The following is a 15,733-nucleotide window of genomic DNA, read 5'->3' on the forward strand; positions in this document are numbered from 1 at the left end:
GATTAAATCCACGTAACAAATTAACGAGAGTATTGAGGTAAGCTTTGATTAAAAAAAAGCAAGGCAAATTTAAAACAAAGATTGCAACTCTTAAAAAAACAATAAATAAAGACTTATTTTCACGGGAAACTGCAAGGCTAGTCATTAAATCACAATAACAAAATCTAATAAGCGATTGCCTTCACTTCTGTTCAGGAAATTCTCAAACCTTCAACTTGACTTCCCATTTCAACTTACTCCATTAAATAAATTCAATTTCTATTGCTTTTAAAACCCCAAACTAGATATCAATAAAAACCGTAACTGAAGACACGGATCTAAAGGTAATAATCCAGTAAACTGACGAAAAGAGAAGTAAATACATCCATGAGAACTGGGTGAAGACACTGAATGATATAACCTTTCATTGCTTTAAATACGTTGCCATCATAGGACGTCATTAATAACGAGATAGTCTATTGCTACTTTGAATTTGTTTCATTGAAACTTCCCGTTTGGTAAAAATTGTTGTTATAAATGTCTGTGATTACTGGCTAGAAGCCCATTCCGAAAGTATTAGAATAGTAAAAATGAACTCCAAGTTGATGTATCTAGCTTGCTTATGTGCTTTTCTAGGGTTCCCGTCATGTAACACTCTTGATGGTAAGTCCCTGTTTATGCTTCAAAGATTCATATTAATTTGAATCTTATGCTTTATCAAAATTTTGTGATTAAACAAAATCTATTTTTTGAAAGAGTACTTATGAGTAAAACGAAAACTTAATTAAATCGTATCGTTAATCAAAATGTATTGATTCATGGAACTCTGGTGGTTAATCAATATCTGCTAAGTTTAACCTGATTATTGTATCAACTTTTATGGATGTGAAAATTCTTAAATTTTAAAGTTATTAATAAACATTTAGAAACCAAAAATAATAAGTAAATAAAATCATGTTTTTAATGTTACTTATGTACTATAAATGTTAGCTCTAAAAATATTGATTTACATTTAGCTATAAAATTTAAAAACGTAAGAATTATTGGGTTGAATTATTGGTTTTGGGTATCACCTCTACGGTATTTAATTAAGGTGTAGGATTTAAACCACACTGTTGCTTTATGTTAACATAAATTTATTTTATTTTGTCCAAATAGCTTTGTTGAAATTGTCTCTAGACACTCGCTATTATACCAGACAACAGCAAGATGGTTTATTTTCGCTCAAGTTAGTCAAATCACCTGGTGATGAAACCTTTCCAACTAATGAAGCCTTCTTAAAAGTTAACAGAATTATTTTTTACAGTTTATTCATATACTGAACTGCAATAATGCATATATTTTTAATTCCTGTTGTTTCATCATAGTTTCTTTTTTTTATCCTTTCTTTCTTTAACTGGTAATGTGATGTCAGAAAAACACTTACCCTAATATTTGTCTTAGCAGAAATCTCAGTGCTCACATCATTGATCAACTTGAATCCAAGATTCTATTTGCGAATATATAGCGTCTATTGCAATAGGAATCGGTATATAAATATCAATGTAACTTCAACTTCAATATCAATTTCTCTCAATTTGAATTTAACTATATTTTTATCCAGATAGCGAAAAAGATACAATAGCATGAAGAAGTTCAGAACATAATCATGGATAAGTAAGAAATTCTCGAACAGTTTATCCTTATTTTAGCTAGTCGTTTTATTCTAGGGAAAAGAAACATTATATCTCCTACCCTTGCACACTGTAAAACAAATTTACGATAGTTGACTTAAGCATATTAAAAAATATTCAGATAATTTATAGCGTTTTAATCTATGTTTACTTTTAAATTAATGTTATTCATCATTTTTAGATATTTTCCAAGAAGTGCATGGACAGAAAACAGAGAAAGATCTTCGCCAACATTTATTCAGGAACTATGACAAACTTGTTAGACCTGTTAAAAACTCGAATGAAAAGATCACTGTTTCTCTTGGAATTTCACCTATTCATCTAAGAGATTTCGTAAGTATTTTGTTATTAACTTCAAAATAATAAAATACTAAACTCTAATTTTAGAATTTTTAAGGGAAATCAGCTCACAGTTTCTAATACTGTCATTTAATTACACTGCAACTACACTGTTATTTAAGCTTCTTTTCAAGCATATTAAAAAGCCGAGCTAAAGTATTTCATATTACAAATTCTACCATGTAAATGATAGACGTTATTTTAGTTAAGCAGAAAGATTATAAAAAATTGAACCATCATTTTTTAACTTAGGATTTCTGAATTATGATGTAATGTGAACTTATATTATTAGTGGTAATATTGTTAACAGTAAAAGAATATCAGAGTCAAATTACGGTGAATAGAACCGGTCAGTACTTTTCACTGTAAAATCCAATTTTACCGTCAGCTTTTTATGAGCAAAATATTTGATCTATCTTCTGGGATAATATATCCCGAATAAATAAGCAAATCACAATATTTTAAAAATTACTTAATTTTATTCTCATGGTGAAGAAACTGTGTTCAATATTTAAATATTAACTCGATATAAGTTTAAAATGTACTCAAAAGTATCATTTATCATATAATCAAAGGTATCGTTTATCAAAATACACTCAAATTTATCATTAACAGTTCCACATATCATGGCAATGATCTACTCAAAAGTATCATTTATCATATTTCCTTGTCAAACGCATAACAAAAATGATATTTTCTAAAAAATTAAGCACCAAATAATTTTATTTATTTTTTTCCTTCAGGATGAAAAACACCAAGTTATTGTGTTGGAGACATTTACGAGGATGGTAAGTTTTATCAACATGTATGACTAATTTTCACAAAAAGAAGCTTAAATTTATTAAATTCTTTGATGTTCATTATTTAAACATTTACGTTGATTGGACTAAATATCCTCTCCTCATTATTTTCAGAACTTATATATTTAGTACACTAAATTCTGTAACGTTTAAGAATGAAAGGAGATATAAATACATATATGCATATTTTGATAAGAGTGCGAAAACAATAGGAAAAATAAATTATTTAATTTTTGTCTTGCACAAAAGTATGTCATAAATAAGCTCCATGATTTTATATTTTGTGACATTCGAAAACTTCAAAAAAAAATTTAATTCTTTGAAGAATTATTTTTAAAATCTGGTAATAAAAATCGAAGGTATTTAAACCATTCATTAGATAATTTTATTGTTTGTATGATAATTATTTATCGAAAATTCTTGTTTTCAAGATTATAGCATTTATTACCAAACATTTTGTTAAAAATAAAAACTTAAACTTAAACATAACTGTACAAATGGTTTTTATGTCAAGCCTTAAGGTATCGTGATAAAATTACCAAATTTTACCTCATTTACCAATTTTATCATACATTAAAAAACCCTATTTTATTGTTAATTTTACAAAAATCTTTACCAAAGCATATCGGTAAAAATGACCAAGCTTTTTGGTGTTGCCATAGATCTAGAATTACTATTAATTTTACCATATTCTTGTAATTTTGACTATATTTTTTTTCTCAATGTTGGTGTTTTTTTTTATCTTTTCTGTTAAACTTTCAAGATGATTATTTTAAAAAGAAAAACAAGGAGCAAAAGAAGCATTTATTCATTCCATTAACATTAGAAATAATAAAATCGTTTTATAATACTATATTTTTTTCAAAAAATGATTTTAAAAGCTCAATGTTTTGAAAACAGTTATTTATATCTTTTTTTAAAATTTAAACAATTTGAATAATTTATATCGTTCAGTTAACTAAGAATAATGATGTACTAGCTGATGCATGCTGTTAAAAAAATGCTATATGAAGTTTATCTACTAGTTCAGTACCACAAGATCAAGCCTGTAGAGCAGGCAAACGATAAAAGAAAAATAGTTCGCAGTGTTCATTTGAATATTTGAAATTTGTAATGATTTTTTCTTACTCGAAAGTCTCTCTTCATTTTGTATAATTTCCATTTAATTTAATTCCCATTCCACTTTAAAATATGCAGTGGATAGCATTTTCAAGTTTTACTATTTAACAAATAAGTCAGATTTAAAAAATAAAAATCAAGTTATAGTTGTAAAACGAAAATATAAATCAAATAGAATGACGAAATTATGGCAACAACTTTCTACCATGAGGACAATCTAATAGCTAGCAATAAGTTACAAATAATAAACGAATCAAAATTTTAAAAAGAAAAAAAAACAAGTAAAGACCGTGAAAGGCCCAACTTAACAAAAAAATTCTAAAATCCTATTTCCTGCTTAATCCTTTCTATTGCGAAATCCTATTTTCTTTCATTGGTTGCATATATCTATAATGATGAGCTCTTGCTCTATTACGATGAGCTGATCACCACAGAATTAGATAGCAGATAAGTAATAATTTTTTTTATTTTGTTTGTCTTCGCGAAAATGAGACGTTACTCCAATCTCTTAACATGCTCAAAGATTTCAAAGGTTATTTTTTCTTTGTTTTCTCTTCTCCAACTTGAATAGAAAATTTTAAAGTATTTTATTTAAGCTATGATACTTTGTTCAATATAAGAAAATGAAATACAAATAAGTCAGTGTTTTAGTCCATTTAAATCCCATGATTTTTATGATTAGATACAGAGTAACGTCGGTTCAAGTTTAATCATCTAGTTTTAGAAAAAAACAATAAAAGAAATTTTTAAAAAAAATATCGGAGAAACAACAGGAATTTTTAACGCATGATAGCAATAAAAGCACGAGACGTAATAAAATCATTTAAACACTCTCAAGTACTAAATGCTTGCAATAAGTGAATTTAGACAGAATATATGCATTGTAATTTAGAAAATGTGATATATAAATAAGCACACTTTTATTTCTATGTTACAGTTCCTTTAAAGCCCATGACTCTTATGATTAGATAAAGAGTAACGTCGAAGTTTTATCCTATCCTATCAATAAAAGCACGAGACACAATGAAATCATTTGAGTACTTGCCAGTGACGACATTGTAGGTAAATAGTGGAATTTGTCGATTCAGAAGCCAATTAGGTTCAACACACACACAGAGGGAGTTAGAAATAATTGAATTTAGACAGAATATATACATTGTTAAAAAGTTTCGAGCGTCTTGAACCATAAAATTTTCCACAACATTAATAAGACGCTAGTGTGAACCATAATTAATTTGAAAAATTTTTCAGAAAGTACAATTTGATAATAAACGATAATTGTCTAAAGGGAAAAATAATAATTTTGTTTGTAATTGATTTTATGCTATTTATACTCATATTTTCAGAATTGGACAGATGATTACTTAAAATGGGATCCGTCTCGTTTTGAAAATCTGTCAGTACTTAGACTACCATCTACAGAAGTATGGAGACCAGATATTGCCGTTTATGGATCGTAAGTGGATTCATTGATTTTATTTCTATTTTTGAACTATAATTATTCCTGTACTGAATAATACTTTTTTATTTGATAGACCAGAGCAGTCCGTTATGGCCCCTGTGCCTTTTACCAATGTGCTGTTGTACAATTCTGGAACAGTTCTTTGGGTGCCGATGTTTACAATCCGAAGCCGCTGCCCATTGCTTAAAGCTAGTAAGAAAATAGTAACGTGCAACATTCAGTTTGGATCATGGACATACGATGAAAATACTCAAGATGTAGCACTCTTTAGTGACAAGGTAATATCTATTTAATTTAAATTCAAAGGAAGCAAATTTTTTTTATTGTGTTTCCTACAAAATATTTCTTCTTGCGATGTACAGTATGCCTATAATTAAAGTTGATCTCCGTGAGCTGCCTTTGACAAAAAGAAGGATTTTATGAAAAATAAATAAATCATGGCATAATGAAATGATACTATACAAAGTTTGTGGTGTAATATCTTATCAAAAATTATGTTAAATAACCTTAACAATTGTGGGAGAAACCACGTTATTTTAGGTTATTACACTAAATCGAGAGTTCATATATAATTTAAAGAATGATATTTAAATCTAAATACTTAAAATTGAACAAACTTGCACGAAACTCTCGCGCTTTGACACCACACGAGAATTATTTTTACGTACGAAAAGCACCAATGTTGGCTTGCTTGCTGTTGTCTTCTATGCTGAACTATGCATCAAGAGAAGCAAAAATTTGTCATTAAGGTATGTATGCTTTTAGATGTGTTATAAGGATAATTATATATTAATTTTTAATTCTCTGGGAACCGTAGTTTTTACTACAGTTTTTATTTTTTTCTTATTACCGTTGTTAAACAGCTGACCCGATTTGGATGTTAGGACTATCTGTGTTCAAAATCCGAAGCCTTGAAAATTTGAACCCTATCCAGAGCACAAAGGACCACCAGGATCAACAATTGAGACAAACTAGAACTTTTTCATGGATCTAGCCCTCATTTGCATTATATGGAGAGGAAAACCATGAAAACCTCCCTCGGCTAGCCTGACGGAAAGACGACTCTAACCCATGATTTGTCTACCACTGAGGATATTTTACACCAACTCTGTGGTCTGTGTGAGCAGATAGATATGCTAAAGTTTTTGCAATGTGATAGCTTTACCTAACGTATCACAAATATATACAAAAACTTATACGAATAACAATTCGGCATCTCAGATCCCCATATTTGAATCTTTGTGACTCAGAGCTACGGATCCGTATCATTTGACTTCGAAATTAACAATAGCGAAGCACGGCTCGCGTGCTTCATTCCCCAGCATATACTGTTTCCACAATTATATATGCAATTTCTTGTTTTTTTAATGGTAGTAGATTTAGTGAACATTATAGTGAGCATTTTTTCATTAAATGATGTTAGTTGTCATTAGTATGTATTGTTTGAAAGTTTTGATAAATGATTTAAAGGTGGTTTCTGTGCCCGAATTTGTTTCTGCGGCTAATAAAACTTTATTATGGATTTCCCAGCTTTTTTTATGAAATTTTACAGCATAGTTTGCAGGCTATCTAGAATGCCAACCTTGTACTTTTGGGCACTTTTACCGAAAAAGAATAATAGAATAACTGATTTAACATGCATCCCAAAATAATTTTCTCATCCTATTCTTTGGTAATTTTTAATAAATAAATTACTTTTAAAGTTATTTTTTCCCTTTAAATTCTTAAATTGAACTAAAATAAACAAAGGTCTAACAATATTATCTTCTCATCTTATTAATGTATTCAATGAATGAAAAAGTTTACAGAATGTCAAGAATTTACTTGTATGTCACAAAATTATGAACTTACTCTTTATAATGTTGTTGTTTCTAATGCCCCTGGCCAATACCAGCAAGCCTACTTGGTGAAAGCAAACGAATTTGAGATAGAGGGTGTATTTCTTGTTTTTGAATTAGTGCCACCTATAGTCAAGAATACGACTTCAGCCACACACAAGTCACAGTCCGTTGAAAGGGAGGACCCATTCATACATCCATTGATTCCACCACAGATCTGTTGACCTCAATCAGAGAACGATAATTCTTCAATTCAGTATTCCTAGAGCCATAATTTGTTAATTAATCTGAAGAACTTTGCAACCAGACAAAGTTAACATGCACCAGTCACCATTTACTAAACGGAAAGTCTTCGGCTGGCGGGAATCGAGCTCACTACCTCTTGGATAAGGATACAATGCTCCACGAACCAGGCTATCCCGGCCTTTACAATGAAATGATAAATATTTAAAGAACAGTTTAAACTCTTAAGGATTGGATGACCACTTCAAACGTTTTTAAAAAAAATACGCACTTCAAATGCGTTAATTCAGCTGTTTCATACAATGTTTTTTTGCAGGTTGATTTGTCTGATTTTGTTGATAACAATGCCAACTGGAAACTGATCGATGTTGTGTCAAATAGGGTAGCCAAATATTACCCTTGTTGCAAAGAAGCATACCCTTTGCTCAATTTTAACGTTACTTTAATGAGGAGGAGTAGAAGTGAGCTTCAATCAAACGGGGTTCTTGATGAGGAAGACGTGTCCATCAATTTACAAGATGTCGTCCCTTCTGATTTCTCAGAGGCTGATAAATTGCTAAGACGCTGAGTAAGTATTTAGATGTTATAACTGTATTAAATTATTTTGCTCTGTTTTAAGGAACTAATAGTGTTTGATGCTGAAGGGATAAATAATAAAATTTTTTGCATAGTATGTATGCAATTAAATGATTTTAAAAAAACAGTTTTGAAATTAACTAATAATTTTGTTTTCATTAAAATCTATGTACATTTTTTGTATGAAATGAACAGCGTTAAACATACTACTTTCATAAAATTTGTGTAGGTGTTAGGAGTGGAAAATGGCATAGGAAATAAAATTACTTTCTCGTGTTTCTTTCGCCATTCGAGAAACTTCCACTTATTTTGCTATTTTTCTCCTTTTTGTTTGCTGTCTGTTTGTCTGCTTTTGTCATAAAATGGCCAAATTTCGATTGACAATGAATTAATTACATTTGAAGTGCTTGATAAAAGATCGAATCTTGTATTGTCATCGGCTCTTGTATTGTCATCGAATCTTGTATTGTCTAGAGCAAAGCTCTAGATAAAGTGAAATGAATTTAGTGTTTAAGGAAGAGATAAAATTTTTGTTAGCAAATTTTGTTTGGTTACACTATTATAATTTGCATCAAAAAATTACAGTAAAGTTACTGAAAACAGTCTGTTCATCCAATTAAGGATAAAGTATACGGTTAAGTACAATTCTTTACTTTTATGGGTGTGAAACTGTTTACAGCTGGTATGATTTTAAAGAGCCTTGAATACAGAACTATAAGACTTTCTAACCAATTATAACTATCATAGTTTTTAAACCATAAAAATGTTATTTCTCATGATATTGGAGTTCATTTATGATATGCTTTTCGTAAGGTAATTGACATTGGAATCAAGTTCTGGTTTGGTAGTGTTTTTTAAAGCAAATTGCGGAGTGTAGCTTAATTAGTTTATGCTTGTGGTGCTGCATATCTATGCATAATAAGGTGATACGTATTCCTATAGTCCAGGGTCACAAATTGAGGTTTTCAGGTAGCTGAAAATTCTGAATATGTTGAAGTAATGAACAAAATATTGCGGTGTTAACAATTGGATTTGAATCTCAGTGCAACCGATAATGAGATTGACAAATAAGCTCTCTCGACTGCGGCATGTTTCCGACGATGAGGAACTGAGTGGCTTTATATAGTATTCATCACACTCTTAAAACTATAAGGTAGCAGGCATCCGCTTACGTGTTAGGCATTTGAGTAAGGAAGATAAAAAATATTAATTCATAATCTTTATAATATTTTTTAGTTTCAAGTTTTCGAAGAATGTGCACTTGATTCTCATTGGTTGTGGGCCTAGTTGGTGCGGATAAAATTCGGTTAGTTTTACCTTAGTGGTTCGAAATAGTCAATAAAGGATTTGAATATTATCTTTTTTTATAGTTATGTGACTCTTTCGGTGAATATTGTAAAAAAATAATAATGAAATAGAAAAAATAACAATTTAATCATCGTTTCCGAGAATTCTCTAACTGTGTATAGAAAAGAAAACGAGTTCAGGTAAACGTGATTAAAAATATCAAATTACGAGTTATTGTAACAAAAACAGCCTTCTTGAGTTCTACAAGGGACGTGTAGAGAATTTAGAAAGGACGCACGAATACGGGTAATATGATCAAAACTAAAATTATGCTAGTTATACTTATGCATAATTTATACATCTATATAACATAAAAACGTAATGTTCCAATATAGTATTCCATTGCTGTAGGTGCATTTTTATTGGACGGGAAATCACATGGTAGGATCCAGTTTTCTCACTTTGATTTACATATTGTTTTGGTTGTCATCAGCATAAAATTAAGAAAAGTTGTAAAAGTATTATTTTCCTAAAAATATTTTAGTATCCTTAATTTTGGTAATAATAGCAATACTTAATAATACGAGTATAGATAAAAAGGTATTTACATCGACTGTTATTGCTACATTTTTGGTTCTGATTGTTTTCTAAATTAATAGTCTGAAACTAATTTATTTTTTCTTACTTTTTTCTTATTTTTTTGCGCAAATTACACTAATAATTATATAAATTACAGTTAAAGAGATTCGTTAAATGATTTAGAACTTAATGTTCAGCTTCATGCGCTATATGATACCTGAAAAACTTGTATTTAATGTATCCGTCAGTTTGGTAAGCGAATCAACTCACCAAATCTGGTATAACAATATACTTTTAATTTTAAATGTTATTTAAAAAAATGATCACTTAGAAATATTTCTTATGTTCACTAATAGATCTTAATCATATAATAAGTGAAATATTTGGACGTGGGAGCACAATTATAAGCAGTAGCAGGTGCATATATTTTAGTGCGTATATTTTGAGCGAATAATTTCAATTTTCGTACAAAATCTGTTTTCTGCTAAGAAAAAACAAATATTGCAAAGTAATCATCGGAGTTGGTAAACGTTAATAAATGAAATATGTTAGAACTTAGATTTTTTTTTTTTTTTTTTTGAATAACAACTGTTTTCTCAAAAATATTCTTTTTGTTAAGAATTAACGAAATCAGTAAAATGTACTTACAATGACATTTTACTTCGGAAATTTTAAACTTTATTAATTTTATTGATTTGTTAATATTTAACTTTTGGAAATATCTTTCTATTAGTGTTTGAAGAAATTTACACAAATGAGGATGACACTGCAAATATATTCTTAAGATGTAAACATGGAAATTAGCTTTCGTAAACTTTAAATGGTGTTTTTTCAAAATATTATTATTCTTAAATAAACTAGAATTTACCCTTCCCGGTTTAGCATTATTGGTACAATTTCCATGCGATTGCATGTAGCCTTTTTTCTCGAATCCTTTTCCCGGATGTGTTGAAACAGTTAATGTTGAGTTCATAATGAAATAAATTTATCACGTGATTGCAAAAAATCGACTTGAAATTTCAAACTCCATAAAGTTTAACACAATTCAATCCTCCTAAGATTCAGCTTTAAATAGTAGCTGAAAATACGATTTTTATTTAGAAATAGGTTGCTTGGATTGCAAATCGAATAAAAGTGTTTGAATATACATATTTTTTCATAAAACATTAAATTAATTCTTTATTTATTTTTAAGTTATTTGCAAAAAGTGACTAATTTTAATTTTTAGCATTTGTAGGATATTTTTACAATACAGAGCGTCAAAAAAATGGACCGCCATGAATGACTTTCGTGCTAATGATGGGATCTTCACGTTCCACTATTCATTTTTAATGTTTCCAGGAGTAACTTTAAATATGCTAATTGATTAGCGCGGACGATATTTTAAATTGCGAAATCAAACTACGAAATCAAACACAAAAACGTACTTTCTCTGAATAAACATACATTTTCTGTTGACGGATTTGGATCTCTGATTCCCAAAATTTAGGGTGTAGCCGCAATCTGGGAAATTTGGTCTCTACAGTTTGATCAAAAGAGTGATCCAAAGTTTGGATCCCTTCATGTTGATTTTACTTTTTGCGTATTTCGTTATGTCTCGAGAACTTTCTCGAGAACTTGCGTATTTCGTCATGTCTCGAAAAATCTTTGAACACAATTATAAAATATGCTTATCCAGATATGCAAAAAAAAGTTGCCTGGCAAAAAATAAATTTTAATAAATATTTATTATTTTTTATTATCTTATTAAGTAATAGTTGAGAAACTTTGAATTGTATAGTATTTTGCTTCATTTTAATAAATGTAATTTACATGGCAAAATACAAAATTTGAACAAAATCAGTCAAACAGTTCCTGAAACATCAAATCATGAAAAAAAAACCTTTCTTAAAATTCAATTTTTATTCGATTCGATTCCCACCCATCCCCTCAAACCATTAAGATTGAGTCTTTGAACATAAAGATCTGATCATTTGACTGAATAATCAGTGTGCGTAGTCCATTTTTTGTTGCGCATTGAACATTTATTCGAAATAATGTAAATAGTAATTTCTTAAAATATGTGATGAATTAAAGAAGTAAGTTATTATATCAGAAGTCAAATTTGAATATGCTCTTTTACAGGGTAGCAAGATTTGATCAAATTTCTGACGCATCTTTTATTGATGGAGCTCCAATGTAATGAATGTAAAAGAAATTTTTGAAATAAAATTTTTATATTAAGGGTTTAGATTACATTTTGTTGTTTTCACACGATATTATTTTCAAAAATGATTAGTTTTAGGGATACATTTCTTAAAGCTCTAATATCAAATATGATAACTCAAGTTGAAGGTAGGAAGCAAAAACAATGTAATTTCAGATTCACAAGTTTTTGGTGAAAGCTAAAGGAAATTTTAAAAAAAATAGAATTAATTCATATTGTTTTTCCAAACGCTTATTTACTACTTTCGTCTGAGGACAGATGCTATATTAGTCAAATATACATTTAAAAGTTTATTTAATTACTATCCTTTTATTATGGAGGATTCAAATAAAATTCACGATTTGAAATGAAATATAATTCAGTAATAAATAATTTGAAGAAATAAAAAGCTCTTGAGTTAATATACATACCTCACATACAATCAATTTAAAAAATCTACATTTTAAAATGTTAACTTCACATAAAAGTATAAAATTAATGAAAACTAGAAAGTTATATAAAAAATTGCCCGAGTTTAATTGCAATTGATTTATTTAAATGAAAATTATTTTTTCTCGAATTGCTAAGTTTAAGACTTTCAAAACCTTTTTGAAATTTCTACATGTATAGGAATATGCTGTAGATTTTTCTAACTGTTAAGAAGGCATGGCATTTAGAAGCAAATAATTTTTGACATATTGAATAGTAAAATTTAAATTCCTTTGAAAAAACAATGCAGTTGTACAACGTTTAGTTCAAAAAATTCGATTGCATTTTTCTTCCTAGTATTTAAGACATAAGTTTCATTTAGCCTAGTTATAAAAAGTAACAAATTATGTCCAATACATCAGTATCTAATGGGTAAAACTCAGTACGAAGAGTTGCTTATAAAAAACCATGAAAATGTGACGGAATATATGAGACAAAATTCCCCCTGCTTTATTAAGAAAAGAAAAAACATTTCAGAACAGTTCAGAGGTTTCAGAACATTCAGATTTATAATTTAGGTTTGAAAATCTGGCAATTATAGGGTGATTGCAAAATAACTTTGCAATAAAAATTCGAAAGAAAAAAAATTATTCCAAGAAAAGCACTCAAGATTTGAAAGCGATTATCGGGCTCTTATGGTTATGTTTGGAGCAACAAAATTCTGACATTTTTAAATAGAAACAAGTTTCTCTGATCCAATAGAGATTCTCGTAGTATAAACTTATAATGTAGTTAAAACGGTATTTTTAGCTGGATAATGACGTCGCTAGACATTAATGAAAATTGCAACAGACAAATCACCATGCAAGCTTTGTTTCGTTGTTGTTGTCGAATCACTCACATTTTTGATAATTTATAAAATAATTATTTCCTTATTTCAGTTTTTCTTGCTAAAACTATCGTCCGGACTCGATTTTATTTTACAGTAAAGTCAGGAACTCCCCTTCTAAGATGACTTAGAATTGTTTTAGAAAAATTATGTTTCTACTCAAATATACAAAAAAAAAAGAAAAAAAAAACCTACTCAAACGGGCCACCGTGAATAACTTTTAATCTAATGATTTGATCTTCAGGTTCTAAAACACTAACTTAATGGTTCGAGAGGGTGACCTCAAATATGCAGACGATATTTTAAGCTACGAAATCAGACACAAAAACTTTCTTTCTCTGAATAAATATACCTTTTTTCGACGGTGTCGAATTTCTGACCCCCAAAATAAAGGGGTAAGAACAATCTAAGAAATATGGTCTCCATAGTTTGGCTGGGAGAGTGATTCAAAGTCTGGACCCTATAATGTAAATTGTAGTTTTTACGTATTTCAAAATATTTTGAGAACTTTTTAAGCTAATTGAAAATTTTATGTATACAATTATAAATTTTTTTTAATCCAGAGATAATTCCATTCAAAAAGAAACTTTTGGCAAAGAATTATTATTCCTCTATTATTTTATTTAATAACAGTCGAAAGCATTTTAAATTATAAGGTATACAATTTCTTACGTAGTTTTAAATCATATAATTTTACATGGTAAAATGCGAAATTTGAGTGAAATCAGTCAAATAGTTCCTATGAAATCAAGTTTTAAATTTACGACTTCTTCAAAATTTGATTTCTCAGGAACTATTCGACCAATTTCACTCAAATTTTGTATTTTGTCATGCAAAATCCAAAAATCCAAATTTACTTTAAAATGGTTTTTAAAAAAATTTTTACCTTACGATTCAAATACTTTCGGCTATTATTAAATAAAATATTAAAAAAATAATAAATATATGATAAAGTTTATTTTCTGACGCCCGGTGGCTGAGTGGTAGAGCTTCGCGCTCCCGCGCCACAGGTTCTGGGTTTCATCCTCGGGTTGGGCAAGGTTGACTCAACCTTTCATCCCTTCAGCGGGTCGATAAATGAGTACCAAACATGCTTGGGAACTAAATACTGGGGGGTTCCACGTTCGGCTGGCCATCTAAACCGGAATATCTGCTCCTGCATCCCAGAGCACTAGGTCAAGAAAACTGAGATGGGTACAGTAGGCCATGGCCCTCTATGGGCTGTCGTGCCACTGAGTTTAGCTTAGTATTCAGAGAAAGTACGTTTTTGTGTCCAATTTCGTAACTAAAAATTTCTTCTGCACTAATTAATTAGCATATTTGTGGTCACCCCCTCGGACCATTAAGTTTAAGTCTTAGATCCTGAAGATCCAATTATTAGGTTAAAAGTTATCCAGGGTGGATCGTTTTTTATTTTGCGCACTGTACAGTACAAAGAAATGATAAAATTAACAATAACATACAATCCTGTCTTGAACAAAATTAAATAAAAATATGATAGAGACGCTAAATCATAAGCCTTAGAGTGTCAACTACTAAAATCTACAATATCAACTAAATGTTTACTTTTAATCTTGCAAAAGAGCATAAGGATTCGTTTGGAGAAAAGAAACTTTATAAAAGCATTTTAATGACGTCAGAGTGAATAGTACTTAAATATTATTGTTCATAATATCAGAGAGATTTTGTATAACATTACAGTTTCACCTATCTCTAACAACTCATGCTCGAATATTTCCGAGCAAATCGTAGCGTCACCAAGGGATAGAAAATAAGGTTAGTGTTATAGCTAACGTAAGACAAACGTTATACAAAATTTCTCTTTTATATTAATTTTGTGGAAGACTCTTTCTTAGGAGTTGAGGAAAAGTTGTCGAAGAGAAATTTAAAGAATGCACTGATGGCCAATGGACTTCCAAATTTATGTGGGTCAGTTTCAAAATGGAGAGACATTTAGAAAACTTTTAATCAAAACTTAATATTCAAATTACTACCTGTAAAATGTTTGCTACAATTGGATTGATTTAGAGCTGGTACGGTTAAGAAACCATGAACATAAAATTATACGGTTTTGTAGCCATTTAAAATTTGCATAGTTTCTAAACCATAAAAATAAAACTTAAATGGACTTTTGAGCTCTATGGATGTTACACCATTTTTGCGTGAATGATAGTTTTGCATCACAATAATCGAGGGTCACTAAAAGAGTCCAGGGCACTGGAAACTCTTCATGTATTGAAGGAATGGAAGAAATAGTGTGGCGTCAAATCTGAAATTCGAACCCCGGTTCACCGGTTATGAGACTGACCAATTAGACCCCGCAGCTATAGTGTGT

At 29.6% G+C, this 15,733-nt stretch overlaps 1 protein-coding gene across 1 annotated transcript; it reads left to right on the top strand.

Annotated features, from left to right (window-relative positions):
- The first annotated feature begins 484 nt into the window (after positions 1–484).
- On the top strand, positions 485–12,118 carry LOC107457089 (neuronal acetylcholine receptor subunit alpha-9-I). Its single transcript, XM_016075149.3, has 7 exons — positions 485–642; positions 1,834–1,985; positions 2,735–2,779; positions 5,257–5,366; positions 5,446–5,650; positions 7,770–8,021; positions 12,020–12,118. Exons 1-6 carry the CDS (start codon positions 570–572, stop codon positions 8,019–8,021), a joined length of 837 nt encoding a protein of 278 aa, XP_015930635.2. The 5' UTR covers positions 485–569; the 3' UTR covers positions 12,020–12,118.
- Positions 12,119–15,733: the final 3,615 nt, after the last annotated feature.

The sequence above is a fragment of the Parasteatoda tepidariorum genome, chromosome 7 (genome assembly GCF_982258835.1).
Source record: "Parasteatoda tepidariorum strain Cologne lab strain chromosome 7, Ptep-v5.0, whole genome shotgun sequence".
Classification (NCBI taxonomy): Eukaryota; Metazoa; Arthropoda; class Arachnida; order Araneae; family Theridiidae; genus Parasteatoda; species Parasteatoda tepidariorum.